The sequence below is a fragment of the Camelus dromedarius genome, chromosome 16 (genome assembly GCF_036321535.1).
Source record: "Camelus dromedarius isolate mCamDro1 chromosome 16, mCamDro1.pat, whole genome shotgun sequence".
NCBI lineage: Eukaryota > Metazoa > Chordata > Mammalia > Artiodactyla > Camelidae > Camelus > Camelus dromedarius.
In genome coordinates, this window is record NC_087451.1 from 44,696,827 (window position 1) to 44,719,375 (window position 22,549).

Here is a 22,549-nt window from a genome sequence, read left to right on the forward strand (position 1 = left end):
TGGGTCCGTTAGGAAGCTGGCCACAAGCCAGGCATTGTACTGAGCCCTACATTTGGACCCTTATGTGATCCCCACAACAACCCTCTGATGTCCTTGGTGTTATCCACATTTTATAGATGAGGCAAGTGAGGCCACAGGGTTAACTGGTTTGCCCAGAGTCAAACCCCTAAGTGGCAGAGCTGCCTTCAAGCCACCATCTGCAGATCCTGTCATGTAACTCTTCACCACCACCCTTCATGATCCGGGCACCTGGCTCTGGTCTCAGCTCTGCCCCTGATCACCTGGAAAATAGTTTTTTAACCACATGGAGCTGCAATTTCCCCATTGGTCACAGGGAGATAACCAGGGGCCCTGTCCTGCCTCCCGCACAGGCTGCTGACCTGCGGCCTTGGTGAGATAACGCAATAGCACAGGCTTTGATAGGAGGAACAAGGCTGAACAGACGGGCCTCTTGATTATGAAAACAGGGAAGGGGGCCTCAGTCCCTCAGGGAGACCAGGCCAGGTGCAGGTTCTCACCTCGCACACCCTGGGCTCCCAAAGCCCTCCCAAACCTGGTTACCTGCTGGGTATCTCCCTCGGTAAACGGCAGCTTTGTGGAGACGTGAAACATGATCTCCCTGTCCCGGAATATCGTGTACACTGATTCCACCCCTGTTTGTCCATGGGTCACGTCCAGGCCTCCTCGGAAACTGTTGGTGAAACAGGCAAGTGCCAGGGGAGGGAGGGGAGAGAGAAGGAAAGTGGGCAAATTGGTAAACCTTCCCTAAGGACATGGGGGCAAGAGAATAAATGAGGCGACATGAGTTAAAGGCAGAGAGGTTATGATGTAGGAAAGCAGGGAGATCTGCTCTTCTGAGCACATGAGCCCTGGCGTTCTAACCATAAATCATTATTTCAAAGACAAAGGCAGCACCTCCATTTCAAGCCTTGGCCATGTCCCCTCCACACCATACAGTCACTTGAGAAGAGAGGTTGTCCATCCACAATACCAGACAAATGCTATCCCAGCTGCCAGGGGTGCCCAAGCTTGTACATAAGCCTTTGCTCCCTGCAAGGCCATGTCCAAGTCTTCAGCCCAGAGCCAGGGCAGCCAGCCATCCTGCTGGATGGTACTGAGCCCCACAGGAGTATCCGGAGTCCGCCAGAAGAGGGGACAGATGATTGACTTCTATCTAGCCAGTTCCTGATGTGGAGACCCAACCACGCAGCACCCAGCTGCGAGGTATCCAAGGAGGTCCCTTCTCTGGCTGTCTCCTCACAGGCAGGAAAGAAAAGTACTAAAGAATTGGGTGGGCTTCTGGGAGCTGCCTCTTCTTCCTTTATAGAAACATGGCTGCTAGCCATGGGTCACGTTCTTCAGCAAGAGGAGTGGGGTGCAGGTTCCTTTCCTTTAAGAAAATGAAATAGAATAGATCCTGGACATCAGGTGCCTCCAACCCCAAGCACTGTAATACAAGCCAGAAAATGCACTCAGCCCCACATGGTGGAAAGCACATGAGGCCAAAAGGCAGGTTCTAGACCAGTTTCTGCCACTAAGATAGCCCATGACCTTGGGCACATCACTTAATCTCTCCAGGCCGCAGTTTCCTTTTTCTATAAAATGGAAAGTTTGGATTACATGATCTCTGGGGTCCTTCCTGGTTTTAATATACTTTATCTCATCGATTACAAGATGTAACAGGGGGAGGGGGCTATAGCTCAGTGGTAGGATGCAAGCTTAGCATGCACGAAGTCTGGGGTTCAACCCCCAGTACCTCCATTAAAAATTTTTTTTAATGTAACATTTTTTTCACATTTTAACAACTCTGAAATCGGGATACATCTTATAAGGACGTCGATGGAAGGTGGTATAATGAGACAGTAACAGTGACGACCAGCTCACTCTGTGCCTGGCACAAGCTTATGATGTGCTTTGTGTGCATTATCTATTTTGAGTCTCCAGCAAGCTCGTGGGATCAGTACCATCCTTACCTCCCTTTCTACAGAGAAGGAAACTGAGGCTGGCAGAGATTAAGCCACTCGTTTAAAGTCATACAGTTAATGCAGGGTGGGGATGGGATTTCGACCCAGGTGCAATTGACTCCAGAATGCAGTGATGACTTTGAAGGAGGCAGAAGAGGCGCAAAGGAAAAAGAGAAGGAAGAAGAGGAGAGAAGGGAGAAGAGGAAGTGATTCTCGAACACCGACTCCATCCCAGACACGGAGCTCGGCTGCCTTCACCCAGGTTAGGACATCCTGTTACTGCGGCTGCTGGAGTGGGGAGTTCTGAGGGTTCAGGTTTATGCCAGCCACAAAGCAGAGGACAGGTTGGCCAGGACTGAAGGCCCTTCCCAAGGGTTGCCTTTGTCAAGGAAAATCAAGAGCCAGAGCTTTCCAAGCAGTAACGCCAGTGTTCCTTCTGTCCACTCAGAGAACCATCGATTGCTGCCTAGACTCCTGCTGGGGTGGTTATGGTATTTGCATCAACTCTTAATTATCCATTCTTTTTGTGTATTATCTAAAATGAGTCATTTCCGCCACAAACTACACAGGGCTCTCTTTCCAGGATGCCTGGCAGGTAAGTCACAGGGAAGGCGGATTCATTTCACTCTCAGTCTGAGCCAATGATAATGAGGGAGGCAAATCTGAGGTGCAGCAATTATATCACGCATCCTAAGGGCAAAAGTCAATGCCTTTCAGATCATCGGCCATTCGGAATTATTCCTACCCCTGATTCCTTAAGCATGCCTCAATGAATGTTGGCCATTTGGTGGAAAGTAACCCCGCATTCCTTGTGTGTGTATTTTAACTCTCACACACACCCCCGTGAAACTCAGCTATTGGCCCTTATCCTTTCTCTAGGGCCTTGTCAGTGGGGCTGGAGCTGTCACTTGGCTGAAACCCACCCTTTGAAGTCCTGCAGTGTGATCGTGTCCCCCAGCAGGTCCAAGAACTCCTTGAAAGCTGGGCTCTCCTCATTGTTCCCAAACAGCTCCTCCTCCACGGTCTGAAAGAGACACAGGATCCGGACAGGAGTTAAAAAACAAAGCCTTCTCAGTGCCAAGGAAAGGAACGTGGTCGTCCAGATACCTGCTCCCTTTTTCTTTCCCCCTTCCCCCAACACATTTGCCATCCAGTGGCTCTGTCTTCCGTGGGAGGAAGGACTAAGAGGTTCACAGTCAACAGAGCTGGATTTTCAGGGCTGGTTAATGAGGACTTTCTATCCAAACAAAAGCTGCTGGTCAATTAAAAAAAAAAGCAAAGCTGAAGCAAAGAGTTCTCAGACTTGATACCAAAAACCAATCCAAAAATGAAAAATTTAATTGTTAGACTTCTGACAGAGGACTAGTATCTGGAATATGTAAAGAACTCTCAAAACTCAATACAAATCAAAACCACCATGAGATACCACTTCACGATATAATCAAAAAGAAAGACAACAAGAAATGTTGGTGAGGATGTGGAAAAATCAGAACCAACCCTCATACATTGCTGGTGGGAATGTAAAAGGGTGATATCTTTTTTGCAAATAGTCTGGGAGTTCCTCAGAAGGTTAAGCACAGAGTCACCATATAACCCAGCAATTCCACGCCTAAGAATATACCCAAGAGAAATGAAAATATAAGGCCACACAAAAAACTTGTACACGAATGTTAATAATAGCAGGTTTATTAAAGTATTACAATACTAATATTAATATATAAAATTAATATATTATAATAGATTAATAATATTATTCATAATAGCCCCAAAGTGGAAGCAACCAAAATGTCCGTCAACTGAGAAACAGATAAACCAATTGTGGTATATCCATACAATGGAATATAATTCAGCCAGAAAAAAGAATAAAGTGCTGATTCATTCCACAATATGAATGAACCTTGAAAACCTTATGGTAAGTAAAAGAATTAGACATAAAAGGCCACATATTGTGATTCCACTTATATGAAGTTTCCAGAACAGGCAAATCCACAGAGACAGAAATAAATCTGCGGTTGACATGAGCTACAGAGTATGGTGAGGATGGGGAGTGACTGCTAATGAGGATGGAGTTTCTTTGGGGGATGATGAAAAGTTTCTGGATTTAGACAAAGTTGCACAACTCTATGACTATACTACAAACCACTGAATTGTATGCCATATTGAGATATAAGTTACATACCATTGTGAGTTGTATGGTATGTGAGTTATACCTCAGTAAAGCTGTTATTTAAAATTCTTACACTCAACAGTAAAAAAAAAAAAAAAAATCCAGTTAGAAAATGGTCAAAAGACATAAACAGTCATTTCACTCAAGAGGATATACAGATGGCAAATAAGATGTTCAAATAAGAAAAAATGTTCAACATCACTAGACATTAGAGAAATGAAAATTAAAGCCATAATGAGATCTCACTGCATATCTATCAGAATGGTTAAAATGAAAAATAGTAACACCACCAAATGCAAGGATGTGGAGAAAATGGATCACTCACATATGGCTGGGAGGAATGTAAAATGGAACCACCACTCTAGAAAACAGCTTGGCAGCTTCTTACAAAAATAAACACTGCACAACCAGGCAATTGTACTCCTAAGCATTTATCCCAGATAAATGAAAACTTCTGCTCACACAAAAACCTGTCCACAACTGTCCACAGCACCTTCATTCATAATGGTCAAAAACTGGGAACAACCCAGCTCCCTATTCCTCACTGGGTGAATAGTTAAACAGACTGTGGTACATCTGTGTGTACCATGGAGCACTACTCAGCAGAGGAAAAGAATGAAGCATTCATACACTCAAGAACTTGGATGAATCTCACTGAGTAGAAAAAAGCCAATCCCCAAAGATTACATTCTGTATTATCCCTTTTATATAATGTTTTTGAAATGACGAAGCTTTAGAAATTGGAAAACAGATTAGTGGTTTCCAGGGATCAGAGACTGCTGAGGGGAAGGGAGCACAAAGGCAGGAGGGAGGTGAGCATGGTTATAAAACACCGGGGTCCTTGTGGTGGTGGTAGAATCCTTCTGTATCTTGACCATAGAACCTACACATGTGATAAAATTATATACATGAAAGGCACACACACACCACAAATGGGTGTGTGTACAACGGGGGAACACCGAATAAGACTGTACCACTGTCAGTACCCTGGCTGTGACATTGTGATCTTATAAGACATTACCTTTGGGGGAAACTGGGCAAAGGGTACACAAGATCTCTCTGGGTTATTTCTAACAACTGTGTGTCAATCTACAGATGTCTAAAAATTAAAAGTTTAATCTTTTTTAAAAAATATAAAGCAAAGATGAAAACAGTAGCAAGCTCTGCCATTGTGACAGGCTTAAAACACTGCGTGGCCCTGCCTGTTCAACAGGCCCTGCCCACAGTGGCAGGCTCTGCAAACAGCTGAAGGTGCCACGAACATCCATAGGTGGCAACCGGCGATGACACAAAGACACTCTGGTCTGTGCAATCACTTTAAGGAGAAAGTCTTAAGGTCTCCTTAATGCCTACTTCATCAGGAAAAAAGAATAGACCTCAGGTCCTCAGCCTTCAATAGGCAACAGAATCTAGCTAGATTTCAGTAACTTTATTTTGTTTTTTAGAGAATTTCTTTTCAGAATTACCTTCATTGCATGCAAGTGATACTGATTTCCCAATTAGAGCAGAGAGAGAAAATTTCCTTTAAAAAATTCATTTAAGATGAAAGAAAACTTTTGTAGTTCGCGAATGTCTGAAGTTTGGGAAACACTGCTCTCTAGCAGGGGGGTCAGCAAACCATGGCCTGGGAGCCAAGTCTGGCTCACTGACTATCTTTATAAAGTTTTATTGAAACACAGCCAGGCCAATTCACTTAGTATCATCTATAGTTGCTTTTGCACTACAACGGTAGGGTTGAGTAATTGCAACACCAAGATTATGCCCATGAAGTCTAAAATATTTATATTCCGGCCCTTTACAGAAAGAGTTTCCTGGATCACTGATCTGTCACATGGATCACTGATCCGTCACATGTCATGAAGGCATCTCCAGGCCAGCGTGCTGTTTGCCTCCGGTTATGAAGCCAGAGTTTGGGAGAACAGCGGCTTCCAGGAAACATACATCTTTTCTTGAGAGGACAATCCAGCTTATACTCTGGGGTGTGCACCTCTGTCCAGAACTTACACCCAGCTTGGTGTCATTGGCTTTGTTTTTATACTGGCCTTGAGCTTGGCGGTGCACTCAGGGATAGGTTCCTAGTCATCACTGTGTCACGTACAGTGCTCAGCCAAGTGCCTGACAAACAGAGTTAGAAGGGGCTTCTTTATAGCCAAAGACCAGAATAAGGCTTTCGTGCAACAAATGTTCATATGAATCCCGTCCAGTGTAGGTCTGCAAAACAACAATCCGATTTTTTTTTTTTAAAAGACTTTTATCTGCCTGTGCGCCCCGACCTTGCCTTAGCAATGTCAGGTACATAAACAACATGCAGACTCCTTCTCAGAGATGGATGGTTAATGCTCAGTAATTATAACTTTGCTGGAACATTGGATTGTAATCACTTTATGAGATCTGCTTCGGAAAATTTCACAAGCAGAGAACTTTAATTAGTGGGACTGTATTATCAGAGCTGCACAAAATAAAAATGCAATATGTGAAAATAGTTAGAGCCGCTACCTGAATAATTTCCCTTAAATTATAGGATTCATCTGTGTTGGTCTTTCAGCTCCTCAAGCCTTCATTAATTAGAGTGTTTTTAAGTGAACACATGTCTCTTGTGGTCTGAGATCTTGAGACAAGGAAGTCAGCTATCACCTAGCCAAGAAAGACAGTGTCACGCAAAAAGATGACACGGGTAATAATACTGAAAGATACCATCGACCTACCATTAACAGAGCCAGACCTTCCATTCCTTCATTCATTCACGTAACAAAAAATTGAGTGTATTAATGTAAAGTCACCATGCTAGGCTCTGGGATGATACAAAGATGAAGCGGGTATGGAACCTTCTTTCATACAAACCAGACGAGGAAATATTGGTGTGGTCAGTAGACCACTTCTCCGATGTGAATAAAAGTTCACAGTAGGAAAAATGGGAAGTTTGTGGTCAAAGACGTATGGGAAACATTGAGTTCAACAAAGTTCTAGAGAGTTCTCTATTTTGGGGGTTTCTTAGAACCTCTGAAATGTCCCCAGTTGACCACCCCCATCCCTGGAACACATTTGTTCACAGAGTACATCACTGGACTAGTGTCTCACAGGACACACTTTGAGAAACACTATTCTGGTCCACGATCTGCAAAGCAGCATGGAGAGACTATAAGAGACCGAGGAGGGTGAGCAGCGTGTACTGAGGAAATGTTTAACCACCGGCTCTCCAAAGAGAAAAAGAGAAGCCCTGGGGTTTGCCCATTTCCTTGGTGTGAATACTTCCACCGTGGCTGATTTTAAGCCTCTGACGTGATATCACTGAACAAATGCTAGGAAGAGAGGCGTACAGTTGGCTCCAGCACACTATTCCAGTCTGGGGAGAAAAAGCTAATTCCCAGCTGGGAGAGGGGTGGGCAAGGAGAACACAGGGTGTGCTAATCCACTCCCGCCACCCAGCCCGACTTCTCTTGTGCCCAAAGCCCATTGCTGAACATGAGTGGAGGTAGCCGGGAAGAATCACACTTCACTGCATGAGAAACAACATTAAAGCTTACAGGATCTACAGGCCTTCTTGAGAGGAGCAGCCCACCTTGAAGGTTCTGCCACCTTCAGTCTAATCACTGTGTGAAATGTGGTTGTTGTACTCAGAAGGTTTAAGAATCTCACGCAGGGCTCCCATGCTTGAGGGATGGGAAAAAAAGAGTCCCCAGAGCGAAACCACAGGATATAGTGACCAGGATGGATTTGTGATGCTTACCTGCCGGGCTTTCTGATAAATGACCCCAAATTTGAATGTGTTGTTGACGTCATGCTCATCGTAGGACACAATCATTTGGGAGGCCTGGAAAACACAGGGAGAAAAAAATCAGGCTGCTTGTGAACTTGGAGGCAAAGTAAGGAGGCAGATGGAAGGGGAGGCACCCATTTTGGTGGCGAATGTGCCCCCCTGATGTGAGACAGCCACATGTGGAGGAAGACAAAGGGTGAAGTCAGAAGCAGGCGGTCAGGATGCAGCTCCAAAGGTCACAGCTGGTTCCCAGCCCCTGGGCTTCCCCTGGTGCTAGCCAAACCTCTGGATCACCCATGCCACTTCCATCCAGATGTGCCAGCCAAGGCCTGGGAGCACAGGGAGTCCAGCAGGACTCAGGAAACTGACTTTACCCCAGTGTTTTATCTGGGGAGTAAAAAGTGAACCCAGGACCCCAAAACCCATCGGCGAGGATGACGCTAACTCCAATTCCACCTCTAATCAGCAGTATGATTTAGAGCAAGGAACTGCTCCTGCCCAGACTTCAGTCCCTCCTTATCCATAAAATGAGAGGTTTCTAAGGAGGCACATACCCTAATTCCATGTGCAAAAAAACCCCAAAAAACCCTGACCACTGGTTGTTTCTAATTTTCTACTGTGCTTCAAAGAGTTGGTGTCTGAGAGTCAGAAACACTACACTCTAATTTTGAATCCACTGCTTTTACCCCCGTGGAGCTTTGAGTGAGCCACTTAACTTCCCCGGGGTTCAGTGTCCTCATCTGTTAAGTGGGAATGTGTGACACTGAATCGTAAAGATTCAGTGCGATGGGACACGTGAAGTGCTGAGCACAGAGCAGCTACCACCATCATCATCACCACCACCTATGGAACCTTCTGGAAAGATCAGAGCTGAAGCAGCTTGTGAGGGAAGAGAGGATTTGGAGGCTACTGGGATATTCACTGCAATAAAAGGGAGGGATTCAATCACATGTTGTGCTTCGGGAAGAACAAACCAGGAACAATTTGTTGGCCAGAGGACACAGCCCACTTTAGGTTGTCACCCATGACTTATCCATGTGGCTATCAGCTCCCCCTGGAAGAGCATCACCGCCTGACTCTGAAGGGAGCCCTCCCCACCCCCCCGCACCCCACCCCCCACCCCAACTCCCGCCTGGGATGAGTCAAAGGCTCAGAGTAGCTGCCCAGCCAGGGAAGAGGCACCCGGCCATGGACGCCTTCCAAAGAACATTCTAAACTCTATGAATTATAAACACACACACACACACACACACACACACACACACACACACACACACACACACACGTATCTCAGCCAGATCCACATCCTAGCCGGACAAAGCAAGCCTTCCAATCTAGAAAACATGAAAATACAGCTGCTCTTCCATTATTCCCAGAGCCGGAGGCCTTCCAAGCTAGAGAGAGAACTCGGCAAACGTGAACATCATCGGGTTCTCTCAGCGGCTATGATTTGACAACAAAAATTGCCCAACGTGTAGTTAAGTTAGGCTTTTAGGATGTGGTTTTGATGTTCAGTTAAACCTCACTAATTCAGCTTTAATTATAAAGGGGAGGCAGTCTGAGCGACAGAGAATGTTTGATGGCATGCAGCGCATTACTGGAAAGTGCCTACAGATGCTGGGGGGGTAAAGGGGTGTCTAAGAGGAGAGGGCTCTGGCACATTCTCCGTGTGGGAGAGGACCCCACCGTCAGCTCACCCACCATGCGGGGATGATAGCGTGTCAAGCCCAGTAATGAAGAGGTGAGGCTTTATTCCAGGGCGTTCTGAACGTCCCAGCCAGGACAGGGCCATTCTTCCCCCACCAAACATCTCACCTCCTGGTTCCTGGTTGTCAGAACTGGGACTCAGGGAATGAACCAAACCAGCACCACCAGCCCCAGCAGATGCTCAGAAGCACTGCCCTGCTTCCACAGTGTCTCCCCGGCCCTGCAGGCTCGTGAAGCAGCGGCCCGTGCACTGGGTCTCTTCTTGTAACCAATTTAAAGCCATTCACTGCCCGTGGGTGATTTAAGCCCTCTCGTGCCATAACTGTTCTTGACTGGGCTTGCGAGTTTGTTTGGTAATATCGTTTCTCTCCCCACCCACACCCACACATCAGAACTGGGGTCAAGATCAGGCCAGGCCAACCCAATCCTAAGGAAACCGGTTGGTAACAGAGAACCAGCCAGTTTATTCACTAGGGGCTGCACTGGGGCTTGTAAGACCTCAGGGCGCAGGAACGTTGGCAACGGGGAGCTGAGGTCTGGCCTTTTCTTTCTTTGTGGGGTTCTGCCTTCTGTCCCCCTCACCCCCCCCCCTACCGTGATGGCTGCCCAGATCTGCACTCGCCCCCTAGCTAGAGGCAGAATCACTCTCCAGCCCAGCTCTGGCCTCAGGGAGGTGTGAGCAGACCGAGGCACAGAAGCTGCAACACTGCTACCCCTCTGCCACCGCCACACAGTAGGGACCAACTCAAGTGGGCTGGACACCCAGGCATGGCCGAGAATGGGTTTCAAGGGGACCAGTGAAGGGGTGGGTGGGGAGAGAGGGAGAGATGAGGGTTTATCATGGAGACCCCACAAAACGCCACCAAGATGCAAAGAACTTCCCACAGAGCCACAAGTATGCAAATCCGTGCCAAGCTGCAGAGCCCTGAGCAAGAGGAGAGTGAAGGGCCTCACCTTGGGGTACAGGACAGGGTTGAATTTCAGCCCCACTGCATCGTCACAGAAAGCCTAAGCAGGGAGAGAGAAACACCAGCTCAGGAGCCACGTCCACAGGGAGCATCGGGGCCCCTTCGACCACCAAAAGCATAGAGGCCAAGACCTGTGGGGTCAGGAGGCCTGGGGTCAAATCCTGGCTCTGCGGCTCACTCATGTGTGGTCAGGAAAGTCAAGGGACCTTCCTGGGGTTTCCTGTTGAAGTGAAGCCACCAAAAATACCCAGCACAGTTCTGCCCGGCATTCCCACTCCCAGAGTGTGGGTCCCACCCAACCCAGCTGCCCATCATTCTCACCCCAACTTTGCTGACTCAGGTCCCAAGTTCTCAGGATCCCAGAGCAGTGACGTGGGCCCTTCCACCAGCTGATGGCTCCTTACCTGAGGGGGTCCTCTGTCTGAACCAACATCCTGGCCATCCTTCAGCCCAACTCTCCTCTGCTGTGAAGGCTTCTTGGCACACCCATCCTTCCTCCTCTGAGGTCCTACATTGCTCTCCATACCCAGCCCTGTCTTTCCATTTCTCTTGTCTCTTGAACTAGCCCTGAACTTGAGGGCAGAGACCATGGATTTTCCTATTCCCTGAGCAGCCTCAGCAGTAAGGATGAGATGGGGAAAGTGGAGGGGAAATGGGGGCCTCCACCAACAGGCCCCCCACCCGATCCATGCAGTCAAGGACCCAAGAGTACAGTGGCTTCCCCTCCCCAAGGGCAGAGCCCACCCAGGACAAGCCTGTACCTGACCCCAGAGGCCAGCCCTGGCCTAAAAGAGGAAGCCACCTCCTCTCAGTGTCACTTTTTACCTTTGCAATTTGAGGGACGCTGGGCAACTTGCTCAGTCCAGCCAAGGGGATCCGCTCATGCACCGTCTTCACTTTGGACCTGCACACGTGGATGTGGATGAGAAAGGGGGGGTCCACAAGACGTGGAGTCAAGGAGGCAGGTGGCTGAGGTCACACCAGACCACAGGCAAGTACCTGCCTCATTCCACCCAACCAGGCACTGGGCACCGCTCTCCAATGGCGGGAAAACGGAATCCTACTTAGGGACCCCACGGGAAACGGATACTCAAAGAACCCACCTAGTAGAACTGACTGCAAATGAAATTCAGGAAATACAAATAGCCACCTTCAAGTTCACCATTACTTTTTTGGGTTTTTTGTGGGCTTTCTGTGTTCTCTCAAAGAACTGAGTACAGCTTCTGGATATATTTGGGTCTGACATGCAATGAAACCTTTCTGAAAAGAAAAACTAATATTTGAAAATCTGGATTAACTCAAAATATAAATGGGATGAAAGTTGCTTTAAAAAGGGATTCACCATGGGACTCCAAATTTAGCCTATTCCCCTGATTCATTCAGTACATTATGAAAGTGTTGAATTCTACCCAATGCTCTTCTGCATCTGCTGAGATAATCATTTGGTTTTTAATCTGTTAACCTGGTGGATTACACTTCTGTTGCACAATCTTTTCATTCCATGGGTAAAACACCACTTGTTTATGATGTAATTTTTTTCCATATCCTGCTGAATTTAATTTGTTGTATTTTATTTAGAGTTTTACATCTCTACTCATTAATAATGCTGGCCTATTTTCTCGTACTTCTGTCTTCAGGTTTTGATATCAAGGTGCCACCCCAGCCCGGCAGAACTGCTGGGGAGCTTCTCATCCTTTGAATTAGTTTGTACACCATAGGGATTTTCTGTTCCTTAAAGGTTCGCTAAAACTCATCTCTCGGCCTGCTGTTTTTCGGTTGGGAAGATACCTTTGGCTACCAATTCAGTTCTTTAATGGTGAAGGTTCAGCTTTTCTAAACATTATTATTGATTTAATTTTGGTAATTTATGTTTTCTCCTATAAAATTATTGATCAAATGCACTGATACAAAGTTGTTCTTGGCATTCTCTTAAGACTTCATCTGTATTCGTGGTCATGGCCCTTCCTTCATTGCTAAAATATTATCTGTCTTCTTTTCTCTATTTTCCTTAATCAGCCCCTGCTGGAGGTTCAGTTTATTAATCTTTCCAAAGAGATAGCTTTTGGTTTTGTTGATTATCTCTATTTTTTTTTAATTTTTGCTTTGTACTTCACTAGCTTATTCTTGCCTTTTTTATTATCTTCCTTCTATTTTCTTTGGGTTTTTTTGTACTATTCTAACATCCTGACCTGCATGCTTACACATGGAATGTTTCTTCTTTTTCACAAATGCATTTAAAACTATATATCTCTCCAAGTACCACTTCAACTGCATCCCACACATTGATTGGTAGTATTTTCACTGTCACTTAGTTCTAAATATTTTGTCAGTTCTTTTGTGATTTCCCCTTCAGCCCATGAGTTATTTAAAAGGGTTTTTTCCTTATTTTTTTTTAACTTTTCAAATGTACAAGTTTTATCCTTCAGTATTTTAATTGTTGACTTCTAATTTAATTTTTGTATAATCAGGGAACATAATCTATATGATATTATTTGAAATTTGCTGACTTGATACATGGACTTTTTTTTCATGTTCCATGTGAGCTTAAAAAGAATATATATATTTTTCCTTTTGTTGACTTCAGGAATGTATTTTATAATTTGTTAATGAATTGCTCAAATCTATATCCTCACAATTTTTTGTCTGCTTGGTCCATCAGTATCTGAAATCTACCACTACAACTGAGGATTTGTCTACTTCTCTTTATAGTCCTATCAGTTTTTGCCTTTTTAAATTCAAGACAATGTTACTGGCAGGGGTGGGGTGCGGGTATAGCTCAGTGGTAGAGCACATGCTTAGCATGCACGAGGTCCTGGGTTCAGTCCCCTTAGCTCCACTCAAAAAAAAAAAAAAAGAACATTACTAAATACAAGTTTATGACTGTTAAATCTTCCAGGTGTACTGTTTTCTTTATCACTTGGTAGGCTGAGGCCCTCTGAGGGGTCTAAAAAAGGGCATCTTTCCCTGGCCAGGTTATGAATAAAATCAGAAAAAAGAAATTAAAAGTAAGGCAGTTAGGAGTTAAAATAACTCCTTTGTTACTGATAAAAGCCAGAAGGAAGCACATAGCTTACTGTGAAGATGAAATGGGTCTTCTCCTAACTAAAACTCAGTTACCCACCCAAGTCACAGGCAGTGCTGGGCAGAGGCAAACCTCCTCTCGTGGGGTCAGCTCAGGTGGGATTTATAGTCCAGGGAGCAGAGGGGACACCTGAGGGCAGCTGCTCCAAGAAGGAAAGGGAAAGAACACAGCTACGCATGTCACGTTCTTGCTCCCATATTCACCTATGAGAGAGCCAGGGGTGCCACACTTAAGTGTCACCTCCACAGGGCAGGAAACACCAGGAGCAGGGAAGAAAGATTCTCAAGTTACAACAGAATGCTCCTTCTATCCCTAGTAATGCTTTTTTTCCTGAAGTTCTATTTTGTCTGATATTAATATTGCTACAACCAACCTTCTTGGTTAGTACTTTCCCAGCTTATCTATCTTTTTCCATTTCTTTATTTTAAATCCTTCCACATGATTTTTCTTTAGGCATTCTTTGTAAGCAGAATATAGCTGTATTTTTCAGTCCAATCTAATAGTCTAATATTTTCATAGCCTAATTTATTTATACTTACTGTGATTACTAATGTATTTGGAATTATTTTTAGCATTTTGTGTTTTTTATAACCCTCTATTTTCTTTTTTTTCCCTTCTTTCCTGCCTTCAGTTTAATGAAGTTTTATCTTATTTTTTATTTTTTATTGCACACTATAACTAGCTAACAGTTACATATTTTGTTGTGGTTTTGTTCCCCCAAAAGAAGTTCTCTTTTTCCAGGCTATAAATAAATCTGTAGACTAGATTTATTTATCAAATCTCGTGAGTTTTTTAAACTTCTGACTTATTTGTTTCAGCTTTAATCTTTGTTAATCCCTTCCTCTTACTTTAAGCAATAATACTGATAATAGCAGCTACCTTTCTTGAGTAGCTACAATGTATCAGGCTCTGGCACATGACAAACATTCAGTAATTTTAAAGTGGACACTACTATCATTTCACAGATTAAGAAACTGAGGCACAGAGAGGTTAGTAACACCAGCAACTTGCAAATATTATTCTTTCTTATTGAATAAAGAAGTATTTCAGGCAATTAATTTTCTTCCACGTGTAGCTTTGGACACAACCCATATATTTTTATATGTAGTATTTTAAATGTCATTATTTGATAAATAGTCTATAACTTCAGCTCTGATTTCCTCCTTAGCCCAACAGTTACTTAGGAAAGTGTTGAGATCATGATCTTTTCCTTCACTGACCCACAAGGGTTTTTTTTCCCCCCTCCTTTTTTTTCCCCCCTCCTCCTTTTTTTTTCACTATCCAGACTTGAAAAAGTAGAGAGAAATCTACTCAGGTTTGTTATTTATCTCGAAATTGTGGGTAGATTCTTCATTGCTACTCTCATGGCAGGCAGAGAGGCTGTTAGAATACTCTCCCTGGATTTTAGGTTGGAGAGCTGGTTATTATAAGACATCAATTAAATAATCCAGAAGCCTACAGGGAATGAGGAAGAAGCTGGGACAGGAGTCACTGCCAGCAAGGGAATTTCATCTCTGCATAATTTCTTCTTTGTGCCTGGTAAAGTTACTAGGCTATGGGGCCAATTTCTTTAATGTGTAGTTTTCAATTTGGCCATCGCTCCAAGTACATGATGTGATTACCCAACTTCCTAGCTGGTGTATGGCTTCTCTCTGCCACTCCACTCACGGGCTTTCTATTTGGGAGAACCACATTTGAGCTTACCCTTGGGCTCCCCAGAGCACTGATTTCAAATACTGTTGACCCAATACAACAAAAGTGGTTCTCAGTAGAAAGAACCCTGACTGTTCCAAGGCTCACTCTTACTTCTAAAGAATACAGAATTCTCCCCAAACCTCCAATTTCGTACATTCTCAAACTACATTGCTTTCTAAGGAAGAGGCACTGGGGTTCAACTCTCAATATCACCTATATTACAGTCCTAACTGCCCCATAGATTATTTTTTAAAAAATCATCAAAGTATGTTGTGTGCCTGGCATCTTTCTCTAGGTTTTAGTCCAGGTCCAGCATTTCGGGCAGGATACAGTATTAGAAAAAGAGGGTTAGATCCCTGTGTCCAATTGTCGTCTTCCTCAGAAATCCAACCTGGATCTGATTTTTATTAAGAAAGGAAGTAATTTTCTTCACAGAGGTTCAGCTAGCTCAAAATCCTATTAGGAGAATGGGATTCAGGTGTTACTCCCTCAGAAAATTGACTCTAGCAATCTAATGGACTCTTCCTTGCCCTGCAAACATCATTTCTAGCCAGGTGAACCTCAGCAAAGAAAATTGCTTCCTTTCCTAATAAAAAGCAAATCAAAATTGGATGAGTGCTGACAACCTCCTTGTACCAGCCTCCTTCCTGCCTCTCCAGTAGCAGGGCTATTTGTCCCTGTCCCCTCCCATGTTTATCTCGAATTTGGGGCAGAAAAGCAAATGTTATTGCTCTTCCCCAAATACCTTCAAGGACTTCCAATTAGACTCACGAAGATGGACTGGGAGCTTGACAGGTTCATGGCACGCTGCTAAGCACCAGTACTGGTCTTCCTGGCTATTCCACCAGCCCACCAGGGACAGAGATAAATAAGACACTCTTTGTGCCCCCATAGCATCCTGGGCTATCACTAATATAAATGCCCGTGCCGCATATTAAAATCTTGTGTTTTTCTCCACTAGAATGTAAGCCTGCAGAGAACACAGACCATCAGTCTGTCATTATTGCATTCCCAGCACCTCTCATAGTTCCTGGTACAAAGGAGGTTCTACAAAGCACGTTAGTCAAACCAAACAGAAACCAGTTCCAGTTCCTGCCCTGGAGGAGGTCATAATCCAGAGAGAGGTCCCTGGCTTCGCTGTGAGTCAGAGCTCCCACTGTGATCACCATTCCGTCCCGGGGAACCCAGCACACACACAGATGCTTTGGGATCTATTTTCCCTGACTGGATGCACACTGTAGGTCGTGTTCTGGCAAACCCTCTCCCAGGACAGTTTGGAGTTGTATCTCAGCAGAATGAGCCATATTCCACAGAGTCACAGTCTTTGCAAGAGAGAAAGACAGGTTGGGGGATGGTCTAGGTGACCTTGAGACCAGATACCACTCTGACTCCCGCAATCAGCCAGTTGGCATAAACATCTGGGCACCTTGCCTGGCAACTCAGACATAGCCCCAAGATTCCAGCCAGTCCGTTTCCCCCAGCACACCCACACCAGACTGGTTAGGCTGGTATTTCTGGGTCCTGGCCACTAGAGGCGTGGCCTCCAACAGCACCAAGCCCCACCTGAGAATGATCCGAAGGTACTCCATGCCCTCGGCCTCCTCGCACTTGATGGACAGGAGCAAGTTCCCCAGACTGCTGCCGGTACAGTAGAAGTTGAGATGATCCTAGGAACGGGAATCAGGTGTTAGCAGGGCAGGGGGGGCTGTGAGATATGGCCCCCCAAATCACCTCCTTCGCCAGGAGTGAGAAGCCAGGTAACAGGAAGAAAAGGATGCTACTGCTGTGGTTGCTATTAAGGGGCGGGGGATGCCGGGGAGAACGGAAGATGGGGAGGAGGAAAAGGGTCACAGTCATAGGTTCCAACTGCCAAGTCCTAGGATGTGCCAGGCACTGGGCTTAGGGCCTCATAACCCTTATCTCCTGAAATCCTGACTCCAACTTCATGCAGCTGAAAACATCATCAGCCCCATTTCACAGATGGGTAAACCATCATCAGGGAGGTTAACTAACCAAGGTCATACAACAAGTAAGTAAAAGATCCAGAGTTCAAACCCACATCTGACTTGAGCAAAGCACAAGTTCTTCACCATAAGATATCAAGTCCACTTCCTTGCTCACAGGGGCAGCCCTCACCAGTTCAGACTGTTCATTGGAATAAAGAGAGGAGGAACTCTGGTTCCTCCACCCAAGGGGAGCCGGGAGGTCCTCTGGTCAGTGGGTCTCTCCCTGGCTCAGGGAGCCCACTCCAGACCTGCTGCATCAGGGAGCAGGGGTGCTGGAATCTGCATTTTTCACAAGTTCCCCCAGGGGGTTCTGAGACAGCTCCTGAGACTGCAAACAACACCGCCTGAGGCTGGAGACTTCCAGAATCTGCCCCTGGGATTTCCAGAACCTGGCAAGTCCGAAGGGCAGAATATATTTAAAGAATACTGTCACTTTTAAGCAATCAGAGGCTCATAGCCCATCACCCCATACAAGTACCCAGGGGACTTGCCTGAATGAGGACACGAGAGTTTTGTACTATTTTGATAGAAACAGATTTCCGAGGCGTGAGAACCTATTTTTTCCTTCCACCTTCCTTCACCCCCAAACACTACCCACTCCATCACCTCCTAAAACATTTGCTGGGGGTGAGCCCCAGCAGACCCATCGTTCCCATCACTCCTGGCCTCCCTGACTTCTGCACACCCTCGGTGCACCCATCCAGGAGCAGAGCCGACCAGATCTCTCCAAGGAGGACAGAGGCAGGCAGCAGGGATGTGGCAGGACTTGAAAGAGGAGAGACAGAGAGAAAGGGGCCCTGGAGAGGAACGCTGGGTTCCTGGGTGCGCCCTCCTTCCTGCAGTCATTTTTGCCCTGGGCCCCCTGGGCCTCACCTTCCCCAGGAAGTGCCTGCGGTAGGCCCTGGCTTCGCCCTTGCACTCAAGCTTGTAGCCAAACGTGCTGGGGCTGAGGCTGTCCTCTTCCTCCTCCTCACAGGTGCTGCTGCCCACGGAGGTCGGCGTGCTCACATTCTCCGGGTCCTCGATCCAATAGCCCCCAAACTGGGGCAGGACGATCAGGGGGTATGGGCCTCCCTTCTCCACAACCTGGAGGCAGAGGGAGGGTCTGGTACTGCAGCCCACCCCAGGTCTGCAGGAGGAGGGGAGGGGTGCCGGTGATGGTGCTCCCCAACCTCTGAACTGCTCCAAGGAGGCGACTCCATCTTTGAGGCCAAAAGCAGTAACATGAACCCCTCCTCTAAGCCCTACAACATCTCCAGCTTCACTTACCCTGTAGCACCAGGGGTGCAAGGTGTGGATGGGCACCCCCAATTTAAACGTGGAAAAGCTGAGGTCACAAAGAGAAAGATGGGACGAGGTCTCAGGTCCTCAAGTCCCAAATCCAGGGTGCTCTCCCATGTCAGGTGGAGGAGGGACCATCAACATCACCACCATCAGCTCCCCCAGCCCCACCCCAGAGACGGGACCCAGAGCCACAGTGCAGCCAGGGGGCTCCTACCTCGTCGATGCTGGGGTACGGGATGTAGTCGTCCTGCCAGACAAACCAAACAATGTCAGCATTAGTTCCAGCAGTGCCCATAAAGTTTGGCACTGTCTCCATTCCCCTCTCCCAGGTGGGGAAGGGGATGGGCTGGGGGCCTGACAGGCTGCACCAGGGCTTTGGGAAGAACATCAGAGGCAGCTCTGGGAAATGGCTTCTCTTGAGTTCTTCCCCAAATTGACAGAACCTAAGTGCACACCCTGCCAGCTGAAGATGCAGTGCTCAAAGTGCCGAGTTCCACCCTCGTGACCCAGTTTCTCACCCTATGATGCTGTAACCAGAAGACGACCCCTGGTCCCACCCAGCCCCCTCCAGGCAAGGAGGCTGACCTACAAGTGATGAGCTGCATCCCTGGGCTTGGCCATAGAAGCTGAAGCTGAGAGCTGATGCTTCTGGAGCCTGGAGCACAGACCTGAGACCCTACACGCTGCATGTAGTTCATTCGCAGGAGCAGATGCGAAGGAGCCAGGCTGAGCCGTGAGCCTTGTCTCAGCCCACCCAGAAGCTACCCCAAAGGTATCAAGCCAGGGTCCCCGGTGCTGCCCACTGTGCACTGGTCAACACAGTGCAGCCACTTAAGCGGCTCTTAGTGAAAATCAGAGTTAGACAGCGTCAGACAGCAGACCCCAGCACGCCAGCTGTGACCCCTGCCTCTCACCCCGCCCCCCTCGCCGGGACCACCTGGCTGCCACCTTGCCCGCCCAGCCCACCTTGTTCTTCTGGGGTCCCGGCTTCTGCTCTTCAAGCTTGATCCCCTGCAGAAATAAGGAAAAGAGGATCTATAGAAAAGCAAAGGTCACAGAAGATGGGCCAAACAGAAGTCTCTCAGGAGCAGCTGGGGGTTAGTCATCATAGCAGCAGCAGCTGGCGTGTGCTGGGCCCTTACACACTTAGGCGACGCAGCAGGGAAGGGGGTTGAGAGCATGGATTCAAGCCAGGTTCAAATCCCATCACTGCTACTTATGACCAGATGACCTTGGGCAAGTCACAAAACCTCTCTAGCTCAGCATTCCCATCTGTAAACTGGGAATGAAAATGGCACCTACTCTTGTAGTGAAGGCTAAATGCTGACAAGGTGTTAAGCCCTTGGAAGCGTGGTGGGTACATAGTAAAAGCTACGGGTAGGCAGTGTTTTATTCCTGGTCCTTAAAGATCTCCTCCAGGCTCTCAGAGCCAGTAGGTGAGGGGTGAGGATGGGAACCCCCATCTGAGGGTGTCGGAGCCAGCAAGCTGGACCTCACACCACTCCAGCTCCAGCCCTTCCTGGTGGGAGGGCCCACAGGTGACAGGCATGTGGCCTGGTCCTCATTCTGCCGCTGTGTTACTATTGGGGACCCTTGACAAAGTCGAGCCTCTTGCCACCTCCTTGGTTCCATCTACGAAATGAGGATTCCAACACCCACACCCCCGCCTCACAGATGTGTCGCCACAAGGGTCAGACACCATGACTGACAGGGTCAAGTGCACGACCCTATCCCCCAGCCCTCGGAGCCCAGGACTCCTGCTCACTGGGAGGATTTGGACTTGGGCTTCTCTGGACTTGACTGGGCTGAGTCACCTGCAGTGTTGTTCAAGAGGGTTTGGGAGGCCCTCCTGCTGGACAGGTGCTCCTGTCCCCACGCAGGGAGAAAATCATTTTAGTGGCCAGCAGACCCTGTCCAGGGAAACAAACTGGGAGGATGGGGAGAGGAGTGATGTCAGGAGCTGGTTCTGTTTGTCCTGCATTAGTCATCCCTGCCTGGGAACAGCCCCTGGGCAGGAGAGCAAACTACCCTCCCCCACGACAGACCCACCGCTCAGCATCGGCCCCCTGCCTGTGTCATCCTATGCAATAGGTATTATGATTATGCCCCGCTGCCCCCGCCATGAAGACCCTGAGGCTCAGAGAGGCAGAGTGACTTGACCAAGGACACTCAGCTAGAGTGTCAGGGTTAGAATTTGAACCCAGGACCAAAGATATCCAAAGCTTGTGCACTTGGTTCCTGCTGCTTCACAGGGACTGTGCCCCTCTTCAAATCCCTCAGCTCTCGGTCTGGGAGGTCAGGGGTCCTGGATCTTGGTTTCAGCTCTTCACTGAGGGCCCTGCACGCTTCACTGCTCTGAAGCTTAGTCTCCACGCCCGCAGCATGAGGAGAGTTGGTGTCCACGTGCAAGAACTGGCTCTGGCCACACCGGGCAGCCTGCTTCACACCAGCCAATTCCCTGTGTGAGTTTCGTACACACAGAGGACCTGGAAACTGTGGCCCCTCGCAGGCTGGGGCCCAGGGGGCACGGGGGAGAGGCCTAAGCACTGGGAAGTGTGGTTTCAGCCCCCAGCCATCTCAAATGAGATGGAACTGACCACCTACCAAGAAGTGTTAGCTGCCTGCCGTGGAGACACAGAGGAAGCATAAAACCCAGACTCCTGCCCTTGACAGGCTCCCAATCTAGTTGAGACAACAACCCAACAGCTTCAAAACAACAGAACGATGAGGCCGGTTAAGTGGGGTTGGATTCTCAGAGAAGCCCTTTTGTTGGTAAGACCGAGGGCTTTGAGGGGTTAGTGGATTGTGGGGTCAACCAGAGAGAAGGCAGGGAGAGCTGAAAATTCCCCTCCAGCTTGCCAAGTGCAAGGATTCCATGGCTTTAGGTGAAAATCCTAGCTTTACTCCAATCAACTGAGCACTTAATTATACACTGCCTCCCACGACTCGCTGGCTAGGTCCGTACCTTTCCTGTTTTCTGCAAGTTCCCTAAGTGTATATAGTTTGTAGTCCACACGCTGCTGGGCACGGAGGGGGATTTTAACAACTTGCTTGTGCTAATGACACAACCGCTAATAATATTTTCCCCTCAAATGGCACGCATACACACACACACACGCACACGCACACGCACGCACGCGCACACACGCACACGCACACACACACGCACACACACGCACACACCCCCGCTTAGGGAGATCAGGCTTTCCTGAGGAGACCATGCTTGCTCATACCAGCCCTCTCAGCAGCTCCTCCTGCAGCTCAGGACCGCTGTGAACACTCTATTTGCCTCTCCTCCTAGACTTTCCAGATCATCACTACAGAATCTTCCTTCCTGGAGCCTACAGCATCTCCTTAGGGTAGAGAGCACCATACTATAACACGAAAATTTCTGCCTCTGAAGCTCCTTGCTAGCCCTGGGCCCTTGAGTGCTTTATTTAATATCTCTGTGCCTCAGTTTTCTCACCTGTGAAAAGGGGGTAACAGTAATACACCCACTTTCTGTGGGCCTTGTCAGGAAGAAACGAGATAACACCTGCCAATCTCTGAGCCCAGAGAGGTGCTTGAAACCCGTGCATCTTCTTCTCACTCTTTCTACCTACCTCTATTAAGCCTTCTGGATGTCTCTCCAGATTCCCTAGGGCAGCAGTTCTCACCTGTGAGCCCTGATTCCTTGGTGAGGGGTGACTATAAAGGACCCCCAAATCCACATTGAATGCTGATTTTTGTGCAATGCCTACCATGTATTATATGGTATCATCTCATTTCATTCCAACAACCATGTAAATGGGTATACTGTATTCCTATTTATAGAAACTGTGATATTGTGATTTATAATAAGAAATATATATTTGGTCTTCATGCAATTCCAGGCACAGAGTTCCTAAAACCCTTAGAATTTCCTGGGTGATAAGAGCAA

The 22,549-nt window shown here is 47.3% G+C and overlaps 1 protein-coding gene across 6 annotated transcripts in view; it reads right to left on the reverse strand.

Moving 5' to 3' along the window:
* Positions 1–22,549, reverse strand: part of RAP1GAP2 (RAP1 GTPase activating protein 2) — a 176,889-nt gene that overhangs the window by 25,468 nt on the left and 128,872 nt on the right. For 5 of the 6 annotated variants that reach the window (XM_010986413.3, XM_010986412.3, XM_031468559.2 and 2 more), the window contains 9 exons: positions 19,597–19,641; positions 18,845–18,877; positions 18,220–18,432; positions 16,904–17,007; positions 11,389–11,467; positions 10,550–10,603; positions 7,859–7,942; positions 2,888–2,988; positions 562–691 (listed from right to left, as the gene is read on the reverse strand). In XM_010986413.3, coding sequence (XP_010984715.2) covers positions 562–691; positions 2,888–2,988; positions 7,859–7,942; positions 10,550–10,603; positions 11,389–11,467; positions 16,904–17,007; positions 18,220–18,432; positions 18,845–18,877; positions 19,597–19,641 — 843 coding nt within the window. The remainder of the gene's footprint in view (positions 1–561; positions 692–2,887; positions 2,989–7,858; positions 7,943–10,549; positions 10,604–11,388; positions 11,468–16,903; positions 17,008–18,219; positions 18,433–18,844; positions 18,878–19,596; positions 19,642–22,549) is intronic. The other variant, XM_031468563.2, reaches the window with a different exon arrangement.